Source organism: Oncorhynchus nerka, unplaced genomic scaffold (assembly GCF_034236695.1).
Source record: "Oncorhynchus nerka isolate Pitt River unplaced genomic scaffold, Oner_Uvic_2.0 unplaced_scaffold_3064, whole genome shotgun sequence".
Taxonomy (NCBI): domain Eukaryota; kingdom Metazoa; phylum Chordata; class Actinopteri; order Salmoniformes; family Salmonidae; genus Oncorhynchus; species Oncorhynchus nerka.
Window position 1 is genome coordinate 6,942 of NW_027038233.1, and position 17,853 is coordinate 24,794.

The window sequence follows — 17,853 nt, forward strand, 5'->3', positions numbered from 1 at the left end:
GTGTCTAGTGAAGAGGTCACTGTCTCTTATGTCACAATGAAGGACCAGTGTGTCTAGTGAAGAGGTCACTGTCTCTTATGTCACAATGAAGGACCAGTGTGTCTAGTGAAGAGGTCACTGTCCCTTATGTCACAATGAAGGACCAGTGTGTCTAGTGAAGAGGTCACTGTCTCTTATGTCACAATGAAGGACCAGTGTGTCTCATGAAGAGGTCACTGTCTCTTATGTCACAATGAAGAGGTTACCGTCCCATATCTCACAATGAAGGACCAGTATGTCTCATGAAGAGGTTACCGTCTCTTGTGTCTAGTGAAGAGGTTACGGTCTCTGATGTCACAATGAAGGACCAGTGTGTCACAATGAAGAGTGTTACTAGTGAAGAGGTCCCTTATGTCACAATGAAGGACCAGTGTGTCTAGTGAAGAGGTCACTGTCTCTTATGTCACAATGAAGAGGTTACCGTCCCTTATGTCACAATGAAGGACCAGTGTGTCTAGTGAAGAGGTCACTGTCTCTTATGTCACAATGAAGGACCAGTGTGTCTAGTGAAGAGGTCACTGTCTCTTATGTCACAATGAAGGACCAGTGTGTCTAGTGAAGAGGTCACTGTCTCTTATGTCACAATGAAGGACCAGTGTGTCTAGTGAAGAGGTTACCGTCCCTTATGTCACAATGAAGGACCAGTATGTCTCATGAAGAGCTTACCGTCTCTTGTGTCTAGTGAAGAGGTCACTGTCTCTTATGTCACAATGAAGGACCAGTGTGTCTCATGAAGAGGTCACTGTCTCTTATGTCACAATGAAGAGGTTACCGTCCCTTATGTCACAATGAAGGACCAGTATGTCTCATGAAGAGGTTACCGTCTCTTGTGTCTAGTGAAGAGGTTACGGTCTCTGATGTCACAATGAAGGACCAGTGTGTCTAGTGAAGAGGTCACTGTCTCTTATGTCACAATGAAGAGGTTACCGTCCCTTATGTCACAATGAAGGACCAGTGTGTCTAGTGAAGAGGTCACTGTCTCTTATGTCACAAAGAAGGACCAGTGTGTCTAGTGAAGAGGTCACTGTCTCTTATGTCACAATGAAGGACCAGTGTGTCTAGTGAAGAGGTCACTGTCTCTTATGTCACAAAGAAGGACCAGTGTGTCTAGTGAAGAGGTCACTGTCTCTTATGTCACAATGAAGGACCAGTGTGTCTAGTGAAGAGGTCACTGTCTCTTATGTCACAATGAAGGACCAGTGTGTCTAGTGAAGAGGTCACTGTCCCTTATGTCACAATGAAGGACCAGTGTGTCTCATGAAGAGGTCACTGTCTCTTATGTCACAATGAAGAGGTTACCGTCCCTTATGTCACAATGAAGGACCAGTATGTCTCATGAAGAGGTTACCGTCTCTTGTGTCTAGTGAAGAGGTTACGGTCTCTGATGTCACAATGAAGGACCAGTGTATCTAGTGAAGAGGTTACCATCTCTTATGTCACAATGAAGGTGATGAGGAACAATGAGAAACCATGATAACTAAAAGATGAAAAGGTAAACTGTGAAACCTCTCCTTCGCTTACACACACACACACACACACACGAGAGATCAAGGTGCAGACAGACAGGGTGTGTGAGGTTGCAGGAACAGATAAGGAACTTAATGGCATTGGGATCACAAATGGGCTCATAGCAAACTATCATTAAGGCAAAGGATGAGTGTGTTGTTGAGGGTGTGTGTGTGTGTGTGTGTCATGTTAGCCAACGGCTAAGTCGAGAGCGTGTGTTTCAGTTGTCAGTGTGCGTGCGTGTTGGGTGTGTGTGAGTCACTCTGTGTGTGTGGTATTGAACAGTCCCCGGGGGTCAGTCCTGGCTAGCTTGACGGGCGGCTCCAGGGACTCCTCCCCCTCTCCCAGACCAGCGGAGTTAGACGGCACGGTCATCTCTACCCCCTCTTCATCACTCTCCTCCTCATCCTCTTCCTCATCTGAAACACACACACACACACAGATATATTAACCGTTTACAGGTTTATTGTGGCCACATTATTAGAGATGAAGGATTGCAGGGTGAGACATTACCTTTATCAGGGTCCTGACAGTTCAGACTCCTGCCCACACTGGCAAACTGAGAGAGAGAGAGACGATCAGAAGTGCATCGTGTGTGTCGGTATGTGTGTGTGTGTGTGTGTGTGTGTAACTCTCCCATGACAGTGATGGGTGTCTCTCCTTTAGCCTGGGCCACTCTGTGTTCTATCAGGTATGTGTGTGTGTGTGTGTGTGTGTGTGTGTGTGTGTGTGTGTACCTCTCCCATGACAGTGATGGGTGTCTCTCCTTTAGCCTGGGCCACTCTGTGTTCTATCAGGTATGTGTGTGTGTGTGTGTGTGTGTGTGTGTGTGTGTGTGTGTGTACCTCTCCCATGACAGTGATGGGTGTCTCTCCTTTAGCCTGGGCCACTCTGTGTTCTACCAGGTATGTGTGTGTGTGTGTGTGTGTGTGTGTGTGTGTGTGTGTGTGTGTGTGTGTGTGTGTGTGTGTGTGTACCTCTCCCATGACAGCGATGGGTGTCTCTCCTTTAGCCTGGGCCACTCTGTGTTCTACCAGGTATGTGTGTGTGTGTGTGTGTGTGTGTGTGTGTGTGTGTGTGTGTGTGTGTGTGTGTGTGTGTACCTCTCCCATGACAGCAATGGGTGTCTCTCCTTTAGCCTGGGCCACTCTGTGTTCTACCAGGTATGTGTGTGTGTGTGTGTGTGTGTGTGTGTGTGTGTGTGTGTGTGTGTGTGTGTGTGTACCTCTCCCATGACAGCGATGGGTGTCTCTCCTTTAGCCTGGCCCACTCTGTGTTCTACCAGGTATGTGTGTGTGTGTGTGTGTGTGTGTGTGTGTGTGTGTGTGTGTGTGTGTGTGTACCTCTCCCATGACAGTGATGGGTGTCTCTCCTTTAGCCTGGGCCACTCTGTGTTCTACCAGGTATGTGTGTGTGTGTGTGTGTGTGTGTGTGTGTGTGTACCTCTCCCATGACAGCGATGGGTGTCTCTCCTTTAGCCTGGGCCACTCTGTGTTCTATCAGGTATGTGTGTGTGTGTGTGTGTGTGTGTGTGTGTACCTCTCCCATGACAGTGATGGGTGTCTCTCCTTTAGCCTGGGCCACTCTGTGTTCTACCAGGTATGTGTGTGTGTGTGTGTGTGTGTGTGTGTGTGTGTACCTCTCCCATGACAGTGATGGGTGTCTCTCCTTTAGCCTGGGCCACTCTGTGTTCTACCAGGTATGTGTGTGTGTGTGTGTGTACCTCTCCCATGACAGTGATGGGTGTCTCTCCTTTAGCCTGGGCCACTCTGTGTTCTACCAGGTATGTGTGTGTGTATGTGTGTGTGTGTGTGTGTGTGTGTGTGTGTGTGTGTGTGTGTGTGTACCTCTCCCATGACAGCGATGGGTGTCTCTCCTTTAGCCTGGGCCACTCTGTGTTCTATCAGGTAATACATGTACTCATCATACAGCAGTCTGATCAGGTGGAAGGATCCGAAGCTGGCAGCACTACGCAGAGTCAGGTCTCTAATCACCATAGAACTGGGGGGTAGAGAGAGACAGGTCTCTAATCACCATGGAACTGGGGGGGTAGAGAGAGACAGGTCTCTAATCACCATGGTGTGTGTGGGGGAGGTAGAGAGAGTCAGGTCTCTAATCACCATAGAACTGGGGGTAGAGAGAGACAGGTCTCTAATCACCATGGAACTGGGGGGGAGGGGGGGTAGAGAGAGACAGGTCTCTAATCACCATGGAACTGAGGGGGTAGAGAGAGACAGGTCTCTAATCACCATGGAACGGGGGGTAGAGAGAGACAGGTCTCTAATCACCATAGGAACGGGGGGGGTAGAGAGAGTCAGGTCTCTAATCACCATGGAACTGGGGGGGGGTAGAGAGAGACAGGTCTCTAATCACCATGGAACTGGGGGTAGAGAGAGACAGGTCTCTAATCACCATGGAACTGAGGGGGTAGAGAGAGACAGGTCTCTAATCACCATGGAACTGTGGGGGTAGAGGGGGACAGGTCTCTAATCACAATGGAACTGGGGGTAGAGAGAGACAGGTCTCTAATCACCATGGAACTGGGGGTAGAGAGAGACAGGTCTCTAATCACCATGGAACTGAGGGGGTAGAGAGAGACAGGTCTCTAATCACCATGGAACTGAGGGGGTAGAGAGAGACAGGTCTCTAATCACCATGGAACTGGGGGGTAGAGAGAGACAGGTCTCTAATCACCATGGAACTGGGGGGTAGAGAGAGACAGGTCTCTATTCACCATGGAACTGAGGGGTTAGAGAGAGACAGGTCTCTAATCACCATGGAACTGTGGGGGTAGAGGGGACAGGTCTCTAATCACAATGGAACTGGGGGGTAGAGAGAGACAGGTCTCTAATCACCATGGAACTGGGGGTAGAGAGAGACAGGTCTCTAATCACCATGGAACTGAGGGGGTAGAGAGAGACAGGTCTCTAATCACCATGGAACTGGGGGGTAGAGAGAGACAGGTCTCTAATCACCATGGAACTGGGGGGGTAGAGAGAGACAGGTCTCTAATCACCATGGAACTGGGGGTAGAGAGAGACAGGTCTCTATTCACCATGGAACTGAGGGGTTAGAGAGAGACAGGTCTCTAATCACCATGGAACTGGGGGGTAGAGAGAGACAGGTCTCTAATCACCATGGAACTGGGGGGGTAGAGAGAGACAGGTCTCTAATCACCATGGAACTGAGGGGGTAGAGAGAGACAGGTCTCTAATCACCATGGAACTGAGGGGTAGAGGGAGACAGGTCTCTAATCACAATGGAACTGGGGGTAGAGAGAGACAGGTCTCTAATCACCATGGAACTGGGGGTAGAGAGAGACAGGTCTCTAATCACCATGGAACTGAGGGGGTAGAGAGAGACAGGTCTCTAATCACCATGGAACTGAGGGGGTAGAGAGTGACAGGTCTCTAATCACCATGGAACTGTGGGAGTAGAGAGAGACAGGTCTCTAATCACCATGGAACTGGGGGTAGAGAGAGACAGGTCTCTAATCACCATGGAACTGGGGGGTAGAGAGAGACAGGTCTCTAATCACCATGGAACTGTGGGAGTAGAGGGAGACAGGTCTCTAATCACAATGGAACTGGGGGTAGAGAGAGACAGGTCTCTAATCACCATGGAACTGAGGGGGTAGAGAGAGACAGGTCTCTAATCACCATGGAACTGAGGGGGTAGAGAGAGACAGGTCTCTAATCACCATGGAACTGGGGGTAGAGAGAGACAGGTCTCTAATCACCATGGAACTGGGGGGGTAGAGAGAGACAGGTCTCTATTCACCATGGAACTGAGGGGGTAGAGAGAGACAGGTCTCTAATCACCATGGAACTGGGGGTAGAGAGAGACAGGTCTCTAATCACCATGGAACTGGGGGGTAGAGAGAGACAGGTCTCTATTCACCATGGAACTGAGGGGGTAGAGAGAGACAGGTCTCTAATCACCATGGAACTGAGGGGGTAGAGAGAGACAGGTCTCTAATCACCATGGAACTGTGGGGGTAGAGGGAGACAGGTCTCTAATCACCATGGAACTGGGGGTAGAGAGAAACAGGTCTCTAATCACCATGGAACTGGGGGGGGTAAAGAGAGACAGGTCTCTAATCACCATGGAACTGGGGGGGGGTAGAGAGAGACAGGTCTCTATTCACCATGGAACTGAGGGGGTAGAGAGAGACAGGTCTCTAATCACCATGGAACTGAGGGGGTAGAGAGAGACAGGTCTCTAATCACCATGGAACTGTGGGGGTAGAGGGAGACAGGTCTCTAATCACAATGGAACTGGGGGGGGGGGGGGGGTAGAGAGAGGGAGGGGGAGGGACAAGAAGAGGAGGGGAAACATTCAAACCAAAGAGCTTTTGATGCTCACTTTCTCTGACTTCAAAACATCCTCTTCTCTCACCTGTAGAAGCTCCACCGCAGCAGGAAGAGCTTGGCAGCCTGAGGGAAGGCTGCAGGGCTGTGTGGGTAGGGCTTTAGGACCTGGGAGACCACGCCGTCCAGCCAGGCAGCCCACTGCTCCAGAGAGTTATGTTGTTGTAACGTCTGCTTGAAGTCCTGCTCCAACCTCTGGATCACAGCATCCTCACAACCACACACCCACGACGCCTGTTCCTACAGGGGGGAGAGAGACAGGAGTATAGGATCACAGCATCCTCACAACCACACACCCAGGATGCCTGTTCCTACAGGGGGGAGAGAGAGACAGGAGTATAGGATCACACCATCCTCACAACCACACAACCACGACGCCTGTTCCTACAGGGGGGAGAGAGAGACAGGAGTATAGGATCACACCATCCTCACAACCACACACCCACAATGCCTGTTCCTACAGGGGGGAGAGAGAGACAGGAGTATAGGGTGGAGAGAGACAGGAATATAGGGTAGAGAGAGAGAGAGAGACAGGAGTATAGGATCACACCATCCTCACAACCACACAACCACAATGCCTGTTCCTACAGGGGAGAGAGAGACAGGAGTATAGGATCACACCATCCTCACAACCACGACGCCTGTTCCTACAGGGGGGAGAGAGAGACAGGAGTATAGGATCACACCATCCTCACAACCACGACGCCTGTTCCTACAGGGGGGAGAGAGAGACAGGAGTATAGGATCACAGCATCCTCACACCCACAATGCCTGTTCCTACAGGGGGGAGAGAGAGACAGGAGTATAGGATCACACCATCCTCACAACCACACACCCACGACGCCTGTTCCTACAGGGGGGACAGAGAGACAGGAGTATAGGATCACACCATCCTCACAACCACACACCCACGACACCTGTTCCTACAGGGGGGAGAGAGAGACAGGAGTATAGGGTGGAGAGAGACAGGAATATAGGGTAGAGAGAGAGAGAGACAGAATTTTGGGTTGGAGAGAGAGAGAGGATTATAGGTTGGAGAGAGAGAGACAGGATTATAGGTTGGAGAGAGAGAGACAGGAATATAGGGTAGAGAGAGAGAGACAGGATTTTGGGTTGGAGAGAGAGAGACAGGATTATAGGTTGGAGAGAGAGAGACAGGATTATAGGTTGGAGAGAGAGAGAGAGAGAGACAGGATTATAGGTTGGAGAGAGAGAGAGAGACAGGATTATAGGTTGGAGAGAGAGAGAGAGAGAGACATGATTATAGGTTGGAGAGAGAGAGAGAGAGAGAGAGAGAGACAGGATTATAGGTTGGAGAGAGAGAGAGAGAGAGAGAGACAGGATTATAGGTTGGAGAGAGAGAGAGAGAGAGAGAGAGAGGATTATAGGTTGGAGAGAGAGAGAGAGAGACAGGATTATAGGTTGGAGAGAGAGAGAGAGAGAGACAGGATTATAGGTTGGAGAGAGAGAGACAGGAGTATAGGTTGGAGAAAGAGAGAGAGACAGGATTATAGGGTGGAGTGAGAGAGAGAGACAGGAGTATAGGTTGGAGAAAGAGAGAGAGACAGGATTATAGGGTGGAGAGAGAGAGACAGGATTATAGGTTGGAGAAAGAGAGAGAGAGAGACAGGATTATAGGGTGGAGAGAGAGAGACAGGATTATAGGTTGGAGAAAGAGAGAGAGAGACAGGATTATAGGGTGGAGAGAGAGAGAGAGACAGGATTATAGGGTGGAGAAAGAGAGAGAGACAGGAGTATAGGGTGGAGAAAGAGAGAGAGAGAGAGAGAGAGAGAGAGAGACAGGATTATAGGTTGGAGAGAAAGAGAGAGAGACAGGAGTATAGGGTGGAGAGAGAGAGAGACAGGATTATAGGGTGGAGAAAGAGAGAGAGAGACAGGATTATAGGGTGGAGAAAGAGAGAGAGACAGGAGTATAGGGTGGAGAGAGAGAGAGAGAGAGACAGGATTATAGGTTGGAGAGAGAGAGAGAGAGACAGGATTATAGGGTGGAGAAAGAGAGAGAGACAGGAGTATAGGGTGGAGAGAGAGAAAGAGAGAGACAGGATTATAGGTTGGAGAAAGAGAGAGAGAGACAGGATTATAGGTTGGAGAGAGAGAGAGACCGGATTATAGGGTGGAGAAAGAGAGAGAGACAGGAGTATAGGGTGGAGAGAGAGAAAGAGAGAGACAGGAGTATAGGTTGGAGAGAGAGAGAGAGAGAGAGAGAGAGAGAGGATTATAGGTTGGAGAGAGAGAGAGAGAGAGACAGGATTATAGGTTGGAGAGAGAGAGAGAGACAGGAGTATAGGTTGGAGAAAGAGAGAGAGACAGGAGTATAGGTTGGAGAAAGAGAGAGAGACGGGATTATAGGGTGGAGAGAGAGAGAGAGACAGGAGTATAGGTTGGAGAAAGAGAGAGAGACAGGATTATAGGGTGGAGAGAGAGAGAGAGAGACAGGATTATAGGGTGGAGAGAGAGAGAGAGAGACAGGATTATAGGGTGGAGAAAGAGAGAGAGAGACAGGATTATAGGGTGGAGAAAGAAGAGAGAGAGAGAGAGAGAGAGAGACAGGATTATAGGTTGTAGAGAAAGAGAGAGAGACAGGAGTATAGGGTGAGAGAGAGAGAGACAGGATTATAGGTTGGAGAGAAAGAGAGAGAGACAGGAGTATAGGGTGGAGAGAGAGAGAGACAGGATTATAGGGTGGAGAAAGAGAGAGAGAGACAGGATTATAGGGTGGAGAAAGAGAGAGAGAGAGGAGTATAGGGTGGAGAGAGAGAGAGACAGGATTATAGGGTGGAGAGAGAGAGAGAGACAGGATTATAGGTTGGAGAGAGAGAGAGAGAGACAGGATTATAGGGTGGAGAAAGAGAGAGAGACAGGAGTATAGGGTGGAGAGAGAGAAAGAGAGAGACAGGATTATAGGTTGGAGAAAGAGAGAGAGAGACAGGATTATAGGGTAGAGAAAGAGAGAGAGAGACAGGATTATAGGGTGGAGAAAGAGATAGAGACAGGAGTATAGGGTGGAGAGAGTGAAAGAGAGAGACAGGAGTATAGGGTGGAGAGAGAGAGAGAGAGAGAGACAGGATTATAGGTTGGAGAGAGAGAGAGAGAGAGAGACAGGATTATAGGGTGAGAGAGAGAGAGAGAGAGAGAGAGACAGGATTATAGGGTGGAGAGAGAGAGAGAGAGAGAGACAGGATTATAGGGTGGAGAAAGAGAGAGAGACAGGATTATAGGTTGGAGAGAGAGAGAGAGACAGGATTATAGGGTGGAGAAAGAGAGAGAGAGAGAGAGACAGGAGTATAGGGTGGAGAGAGAGAGAGACAGGATTATAGGGTGGAGAAAGAGAGAGAGACAGGAGTATAGGGTGGAGAGAGATAGAGAGAGAGAGAGAGAGAGACAGGATTATAGGTTGGAGAGAGAGAGAGAGACAGGATTATAGGGTGGAGAAAGAGAGAGAGAGACAGGATTATAGGGTGGAGAAAGAGAGAGACAGGAGTATAGGGTGGAGAAAGAGAGAGACAGGAGTATAGGGTGGAGAAAGAGAGAGAGAGACAGGATTATAGGGTTGGAGAGAGAGAGAGAGACAGGATTATAGGTTGGAGAGAGAGAGAGAGACAGGAGTATAGGGTGGAGAAAGAGAGAGACAGGAGTATAGGGTGGAGAAAGAGAGAGAGACAGGAGTATAGGGTGGAGAGAGAGAGAGAGAGAGAGAGAGAGAGAGAGAGGGAGAGGTAGTGGTTAGAAGGTATCCAGACAGAGAGAGGTAGTGGTTAGAAGGTATCCAGACAGAGAGAGAGAGAGAGAGAGAGAGAGAGAGAGGTAGTGGTTAGAAGGTATCCAGACAGAGAGAGGTAGTGGTTAGAAGGTATCCAGACAGAGAGAGATAGTGGTTAGAAGGTATCCAGACAGAGAGAGAGAGAGAGAGAGAGAGAGAGAGGTAGTGGTTAGAAGGTATCCAGACAGAGAGAGGTAGTGGTTAGAAGGTATCCAGACAGAGAGAGAGAGGTAGTGGTTAGAAGGTATCCAGACAGAGAGAGAGAGGTAGTGGTTAGAAGGTATCCAGACAGAGAGAGAGAGGTAGTGGTTAGAAGGTATCCAGACAGAGAGAGGTAGTGGTTAGAAGGTATCCAGACAGACAGAGAGAGGTAGTGGTTAGAAGGTATCCAGACAGAGAGAGGTAGTGGTTAGAAGGTATCCAGACAGAGAGAGGTAGTGGTTAGAAGGTATCCAGACAGACGTACCTGCACGTTAGTGAAGTCAACTCTGTTGAGGTCACTCAGCATCTGATTGATCTGGGCGGTGTTCTGGAGGACGGCCCTGGCTGCCTGGGCCAGGTGGTTTAGACTGGTGTAGCGACGCAGCGTCTGGGCAAACGCCCCCGCACACATCACCTGGAGGGGAGGAGAGGGAGACGGGAGAGAGGAGGGGAGGAGAGGAAGAGGGGGAGACGGGAGGGAAGGAGGGGGAGAGGAGAGGAGGAGGAGTGGGAGAGCGGAGGGGAGGAGGAGGAGAGGAGAGGAAGAGGGGGAGACGGGAGGGAAGGAGGAGGAGAGGAGAGGAGGAGGGGAGAGGAGAGGAAGAGGGGGAGACGGGAGGGAAGGAGGGGGAGAGGAGAGGAGGAGGGGGAGAGGAGAGGAAGAGGGGGAGACGGGAGGGAAGGAGGGGGAGAGGAGAGGAGGAGGGGGAGACGGGAGAGGAGGAGGAGTGGGAGACGGGAGAGAGGAGGGGAGGAGGGGGAGAGGAGAGGAAGAGGGGGAGACGGGAGGGAAGGAGGGGGAGAGGAGAGGAGGAGGAGTGGGAGACGGGAGAGAGGAGGAGAGGAAGAGGGGGAGACGGGAGGGAAGGGAGGGGGAGAGGAGAGGAGGAGGGGGAGATGGGAGAGGAGCAGGAGTGGGAGAAGGGAGAGAGGAGGGGGAGAGGAGAGGAAGAGGGGGAGACGGAGGAAGGAGGGGGAGAGGAGAGGGGGAGACGGGAGAGGAGGAGGAGGGGAGACGGGAGAGGAGGAGAGGGAGACGGGGAGGTAGGGGGAGGAGGGGGAGAGGAGAGGAAGAGGGGGAGACGGGAGGGAAGGAGGGGGAGAGGAGAGGAGGAGGAGTGGGGAGACGGGAGAGAGGAGGAGAGGAAGAGGGGGAGACGGGAGGGAAGGAGGGGAGAGGAGAGGAGGAGGGGGAGACGGGAGAGAGGAGGGGGAGAGGAGAGGAAGAGGAGGAGACGGGAGGGAAGGAGGGGGAGAGGAGAGGAGGAGGAGTGGGAGACGGAGAGAGGAGGGGAGGAGGGGGAGAGGAGAGGAATATGGGAGGGAGGAGGGGGAAGGAGGGGGAGACGGGAGAGAGGGGGGAGGAGTGGGAGACGGAGAGAGGAGGGGAGGAGGGGGAGACGGGAGAGGAGGAGGGGAGGAGGGGGAGACGGGAGAGGAGGAGGGAGAGACGGGAGAGGAGAGGAGGGGAGGAGAGGAAGAGGGGGAGACGGGAGGGAAGGAGGGGAGAGGAGAGGAGGAGGAGTGGGAGACGGGAGAGAGGAGGGGAGGAGGGGGAGAGGAGAGGAAGAGGGGGAGACGGGAGGGAAGGAGGGGGAGGAGAGGAGGAGGGGGAGACGGGAGAGGAGGAGGAGTGGGAGACGGAGAGAGGAGGGGAGGAGGGGGAGAGGGGAGACGGGGGAGGGAAGGAGGGGGAGAGGAGAGGAGGAGGAGGGGGAGACGGGAGAGAGGAGGAGAGGAAGAGGGGGAGACGGGAGGGAAGGAGGGGGAGAGGAGAGGAGGAGGGGGAGATGGGAGAGGAGGAGGAGTGGGAGACGGGAGAGAGGAGGGGAGGAGGGGGAGAGGAGAGGAAGAGGGGGAGACGGGAGGGAAGGAGGGGGAGAGGAGAGGGAGGAGGGGGAGACGGGGAGAGGAGGAGGGGGAGGAGGGGAGAGGGGAGACGGGAGGGAAGGAGGGGGAGAGGAGAGGAGGAGGAGTGGGAGACGGGAGAGAGGAGGAGAGGAAGAGGGGGAGACGGGAGGGAAGGAGGGGGAGAGGAGAGGAGGAGGGGGGAGACGGGAGAGGAGGAGGAGTGGGAGACGGGAGAGAGGAGGGGAGGAGGGGAGAGGGAGACGGGAGGGAAGGAGGGGGAGAGGAGAGGAGGAGGAGTGGGAGACGGAGGAGAGGAAGAGGGGGAGACGGGAGGGAAGGAGGGGGAGAGGAGAGGAGGAGGGGGAGATGGGAGAGGAGGAGGAGTGGGAGACGGGAGAGAGGAGGGGAGGAGGGGGAGAGGAGAGGAGGAGGAGTGGGAGACGGGAGAGAGGAGGGAGGAGGGGGAGAGGAGAGGAAGAGGGGGAGACGGGAGGGAAGGAGGGGGAGAGGAGAGGAGGAGTGGGAGACGGGAGAGAGGAGGGGAGGAGGGGGAGACAGGAGAGGAGGAGGGGAGGAGGGAGAGACGGGAGAGGAGGAGGGGAGGAGGGAGAGACGGGAGGAGGGGGAGACGGGAGAGAGGAGGGTAGGAGGGAGAGGTAATGCAGTTTTGTGGAAGAGTGTTTGTATTGTGTGCGTGTGTGTGTGTGTGCGTGCGTGATCACACCTTCATGCGAACCATCTCCTCTGGTATGTTCATCATGGCGCTTGTCAGCCAGCTCTCTAGACTCTTGGCAAAGTTACGGATGGCTTGAGTTAAGGCACCTGACAGAGAGAGAGATGGAGAGGGAGGGAGATGAGCGAGAAACGTAGCTAGTCATATGTTTTAGAAGACATTACATGTACTGTCATTTAGTGTTATGTGGCTGTAATGTCATGTTATGTGGCTGTAATGTCATGTTATGTGGCTGTAATGTCATGTTATGTGGCTGTAATGTCATGTTATGTAGTTATGTCATGTTATGTGGCTGTAATGTCATGTTATGTAGCCGTAATGTCATGTTATGTAGCTGTAATGGCATGTTGTGTAGATCTAATGGCATGTTGTGTAGATCTAATGTCATGTTATGTAGCTGTAATGGCATGTTGTGTAGATCTAATGTCATGTTGTGTAGCTCTAATGTCATGTTGTGTAGCTCTAATGTCATGTTGTGTAGCTCTAACGTCATGTTGTGTAGCTCTAACGTCATGTTGTGTAGATCTAATGTCATGTTGTGTAGCTCTAATGTCATGTTGTGTAGCTCTAACGTCATGTTGTGTAGCTCTAATGTCATGTTGTGTAGCTCTAATGTCATGTTGTGTAGCTCTAATTGTGTAGCTCTAATGTCATGTTGTGTAGCTCTAACGTCATGTTGTGTAGCTCTAACGTCATGTTGTGTAGATCTAATGTCATGTTGTGTAGCTCTAACGTCATGTTGTGTAGCTCTAATGTCATGTTGTGTAGCTCTAATGTCATGTTGTGTAGATCTAATGTCATGTTGTGTAGCTCTAATGTCATGTTGTGTAGCTCTAATGTCATGTTGTGTAGATCTAATGTCATGTTGTGTAGCTCTAATGTCATGTAGACCTAATGTCATGTTGTGTAGCTCTAATGTCATGCAGACCTAACGTCATGTTGTGTAGACCTAACGTCATGTTGTGTAGCTCTAATGTCATGTTGTGTAGCTCTAATGTCATGTAGACCTAACGTTATGTTGTGTAGACCTAACGTCATGTTGTGTAGCTCTAATGTCATGTTGTGTAGCTCTAATGTCATGTAGACCTAACTTTATGTTGTGTAGCTCTAATGTCATGTAGACCTAATGTCATGTTGTGTAGCTCTAATGGCATGTAGACCCAACGTCATGTTGTGTAGATCTAATGGCATGTTGTGTAGCTCTAATGTCATGTTGTGTAGCTCTAATGTCATGTAGACCTAACGTTATGTTGTGTAGACCTAACATCATGTTGTGTAGCTCTAATGTCATGTTGTGTAGCTCTAATGTCATGTAGACCTAACGTTATGTTGTGTAGCTCTAATGTCATGTTGTGTAGTCCTAACGTCATGTTGTGTAGCTCTAATGTCATGTTGTGTAGCTCTAATGTCATGTTGTGTAGACCTAACGTCATGTTGTGTAGCTCTAATGGCATGTAGACCTAACGTCATGTTGTGTAGCTCTAATGTCATGTTGTGTAGTCCTAACGTCATGTTGTGTAGCTCTAATGTCATGTTGTGTAGACCTAACGTCATGTTGTGTAGCTCTAATGTCATGTTGTGTAGCTCTAATGTCATGTAGACCTAACGTCATGTTGTGTAGCTCTAATGTCATGTTGTGTAGACCTAACGTCATGTTGTGTAGCTCTAATGTCATGTTGTGTAGCTCTAATGGCATGTAGACCTAACGTCATGTTGTGTAGATCTAATGTCATGTTGTGTAGCTCTAATGTCATGTAGACCTAACGTCATGTTATGTAGCTCTAATGTCATGTTGTGTAGCTCTAATGTCATGTTGTGTAGCTCTAATGTCATGTTGTGTAGACCTAATGTCATGTTGTGTAGCTCTAATGTCATGTTGTGTAGCTCTAATGTCATGTTGTGTAGCTCTAATTGTGTAGCTCTAATGTCATGTTGTGTAGCTCTAATGTCATGTAGACCTAACGTCATGTTGTGTAGCTCTAATGTCATGTTGTGTAGCTCTAATGTCATGTAGACCTAACGTCATGTTGTGTAGCTCTAATGTCATGTTGTGTAGACCTAACGTCATGTTGTGTAGCTCTAATGTCATGTTGTGTAGACCTAACGTCATGTTGTGTAGCTCTAATGTCATGTTGTGTAGACCTAATGTCATGTTGTGTAGCTCTAATGTCATGTTGTGTAGCTCTAATGTCATGTTGTGTAGCTCTAATGTCATGTAGACCTAACGTTGTGTAGCTCTAATGTCATGTTGTGTAGACCTAACGTCATGTTGTGTAGATCTAATGTCATGTTGTGTAGCTCTAATGGCATGTAGACCTAACGTCATGTTGTGTAGATCTAATGTCATGTTGTGTAGCTCTAATGTCATGTTGTGTAGATCTAATGTCATGTTGTGTAGCTCTAATGTCATGTTGTGTAGCTCTAATGTCATGTTGTGTAGCTGTAATGGCATGTTGTGTAGCTCTAATGTCATGTTGTGTAGCTCTAATGTCATGTTGTGTAGCTCTAATGTCATGTTGTGTAGCTCTAATGTCATAACTCACTGGGGATGGGTCGTAATACGTCGGGGATGAGGATCTCCACCAGGGTCTGGTACAGTGTGTTGTCACAGTCTCTGGTCCAGTGAACAACTGGCTGGTACTTACACAGCACCACCAGGTACCACTTAGGTAGACGCTCCTCTGACTCACCATGACTGGACACACACACACACACACACACACGTTGTTAGATTGTGTGTGTTGTAATGTGTGACATGTAGAACGTGTGTGTTTCACTCACACGCTGAGTGTGTCTGCGTCGATGCTCTCGCTGAACCTCCAGAAGGTTTTCCACAGAGTCTCCACCAGAGTGAACTGCAGGTTCACCATCACATCCAGAATGGCCTGCACAGACATGACATAGCACTACTTAAGAATGATAAAACACTACATTTGTCTGACATTACACTACATTAGACTGACATAGCTCACCTGTAGACTGACAAAGCACTGCATTAGACAGAGATAGCACTACATTAGACAGAGATAGCACTACATTAGACAGAGATAGCACTACATTAGACAGAGATAGCACTACATTAGACAGAGATAGCACTACATTAGACAGAGATAGCACTACATTAGACAGAGATAGCACTACATTAGACAGAGATAGCACTACATTAGGCTGACAAAGCACTGCATTAGACAGAGATAGCAATACATTAGACTGACAAAGCACTGCATTAGACAGAGATAGCAATACATTAGACTGACAAAGCACTGCATTAGACAGAGATAGCAATACATTAGACTGACAAAGCACTGCATTAGACAGAGATAGCAATACATTAGACTGACAAAGCACTGCATTAGACAGAGATAGCACTACATTAGACTGACAAAGCACTGCATTAGACAGATATAGCAATACATTAGACTGACAAAGCACTGCATTAGACAGAGATAGCAATACATTAGACTGACAAAGCACTGCATTAGACAGAGATAGCAATACATTAGACTGACAAAGCACTGCATTAGACAGAGATAGCAATACATTAGACTGACAAAGCACTGCATTAGACAGAGATAGCAATACATTAGACTGACAAAGCACTGCATTAGACAGAGATAGCAATACATTAGACTGACAAAGCACTGCATTAGACAGAGATAGCAATACATTAGACTGACAAAAAGCACTGCATTAGACAGAGATAGCAATACATTAGACTGACAAAGCACTACATTAGACAGAGATAGCAATACATTAGACTGACAAAGCACTACATTAGACAGACATAAACACTACACAAGATTGTCATACATTTTCATTACACTACAATAGACTAACACACCATTTCCCAACCCTGGTCCTGGAACTAAAACACCTGATTCTACATCTCAACTCATCATCGTTATCGTTAGTGGAATCAAGACAGACATAATAGGCACAACACTTCATAAGACTGCCATAAGACTGCCACAAGCCAGCAGTGCGTAGTAGACTGTTTACCTCACAGTGTTCCCTGTAGAGCTGTTGGAAGGCTGCGATGTGTTCTGGAACGATCCCATCAGGAAGAGGTCTGTCCTGCAGATCCAACTCTGGGAAGTCAGGCAGCGCCCGCGACGCGTCTGGACAACAACAACGGTTACATTGCTGTGTTATTATGTGTGGAATTACATGTTGATGATTTACAATGTGTTGATCTGTGTGCTTCACATTGGTTTAGTATGTTTCCTAGCTATGTTTATGCCATTATTTACATATGGAGACATTCTTGTTACTACGTGTGTGTGTGTGTGTGTGTGTGTGATGCACATTTCGGTAAATTCTTCTGCCGACTAACCGACCCTCGTTAACCGGTCGACAAACGGTTGAACAGTAAAATGACCATCAGAAGATACGATAGATACAAAGACCTGACATGTTAATGGAAACACGCAACACTAGCAGGCCTGTCATCGTCCAGTCAAAAGGCTCTCGCCTCTAATTGGACAACTCCTGTAATAAAGCAGATCATAAAACATCATTTGTAAAACACTATTAGCAGAAAACACCATTCTAAACAGAGCACCTGATACCAGCCGTTCCATATGTGTTAGGAACTAGGAGGAGAAATCTAATAGCAACTAGGACGATAATACGACTAGGATGGGATGATAATACGACTAGGATGGGATGATAATACGACTGGGATGGGATGATAATACGACTAGGATGGGATGATAATACGACTAGGATGGGATGATAATACGACTAGGATGGGATGATAATACGACTAGGATGGGATGATAATACGACTAGGATGGGACGATAATACGACTAGGATGGGACGATAATACGACTAGGATGGGATGATAATACGACTAGGATGGGATGATAATACGACTGGGACGGGATGACACGACTAGGATGGGACGATAATACGACCAGGACGGGATGATAATACGACTAGGATGGATGACGACTGAGAAGGCACTAGGATGGGACGATAATACGACTAGGATGGGATGATAATACGACTAGATGGGATGATAATACGACTAGGATGGGATGATATCACGACTAGGATGGGATGATACGACTAGGATGGGATGATAATACGACTAGGATGGGATGATAATGCCACTAGGATGGGATGATAATACGACTAGGATGGGATGATAATACGACTAGATGGGATGATAATACGACTAGGATGGGATGATAATACGACTAAGATGGGATGATAATACGATCGATGGGATGATGACAGGACTAGATAGGACGGATGATAACACGACTAGGATGGGATGATAAATGACTAGATGGGATGATAATACGACTAGGATGGGATGATAACACTGGGACTAAGATGGGATGATAACACGACTAAGATATGGATG

The 17,853-nt window shown here is 49.0% G+C and overlaps 1 protein-coding gene across 1 annotated transcript; it reads right to left on the reverse strand.

The window, feature by feature from the left end:
• Window positions 1-390: 390 nt before the first annotated feature.
• LOC135566867 (MHC class II regulatory factor RFX1-like) lies at window positions 391-16,894 on the reverse strand. The gene is made up of 10 exons (XM_065014458.1): window positions 16,888-16,894; window positions 16,481-16,674; window positions 15,263-15,366; window positions 15,025-15,176; window positions 12,473-12,570; window positions 10,163-10,312; window positions 5,944-6,155; window positions 3,393-3,546; window positions 2,059-2,104; window positions 391-1,964 (listed from the first exon to the last, which is right to left on the reverse strand). The coding sequence occupies exons 1-10, from the start codon at window positions 16,892-16,894 to the stop codon at window positions 1,804-1,806; spliced, it is 1,278 nt and encodes a 425-aa protein (XP_064870530.1). The 3' UTR covers window positions 391-1,803.
• Window positions 16,895-17,853: the final 959 nt, after the last annotated feature.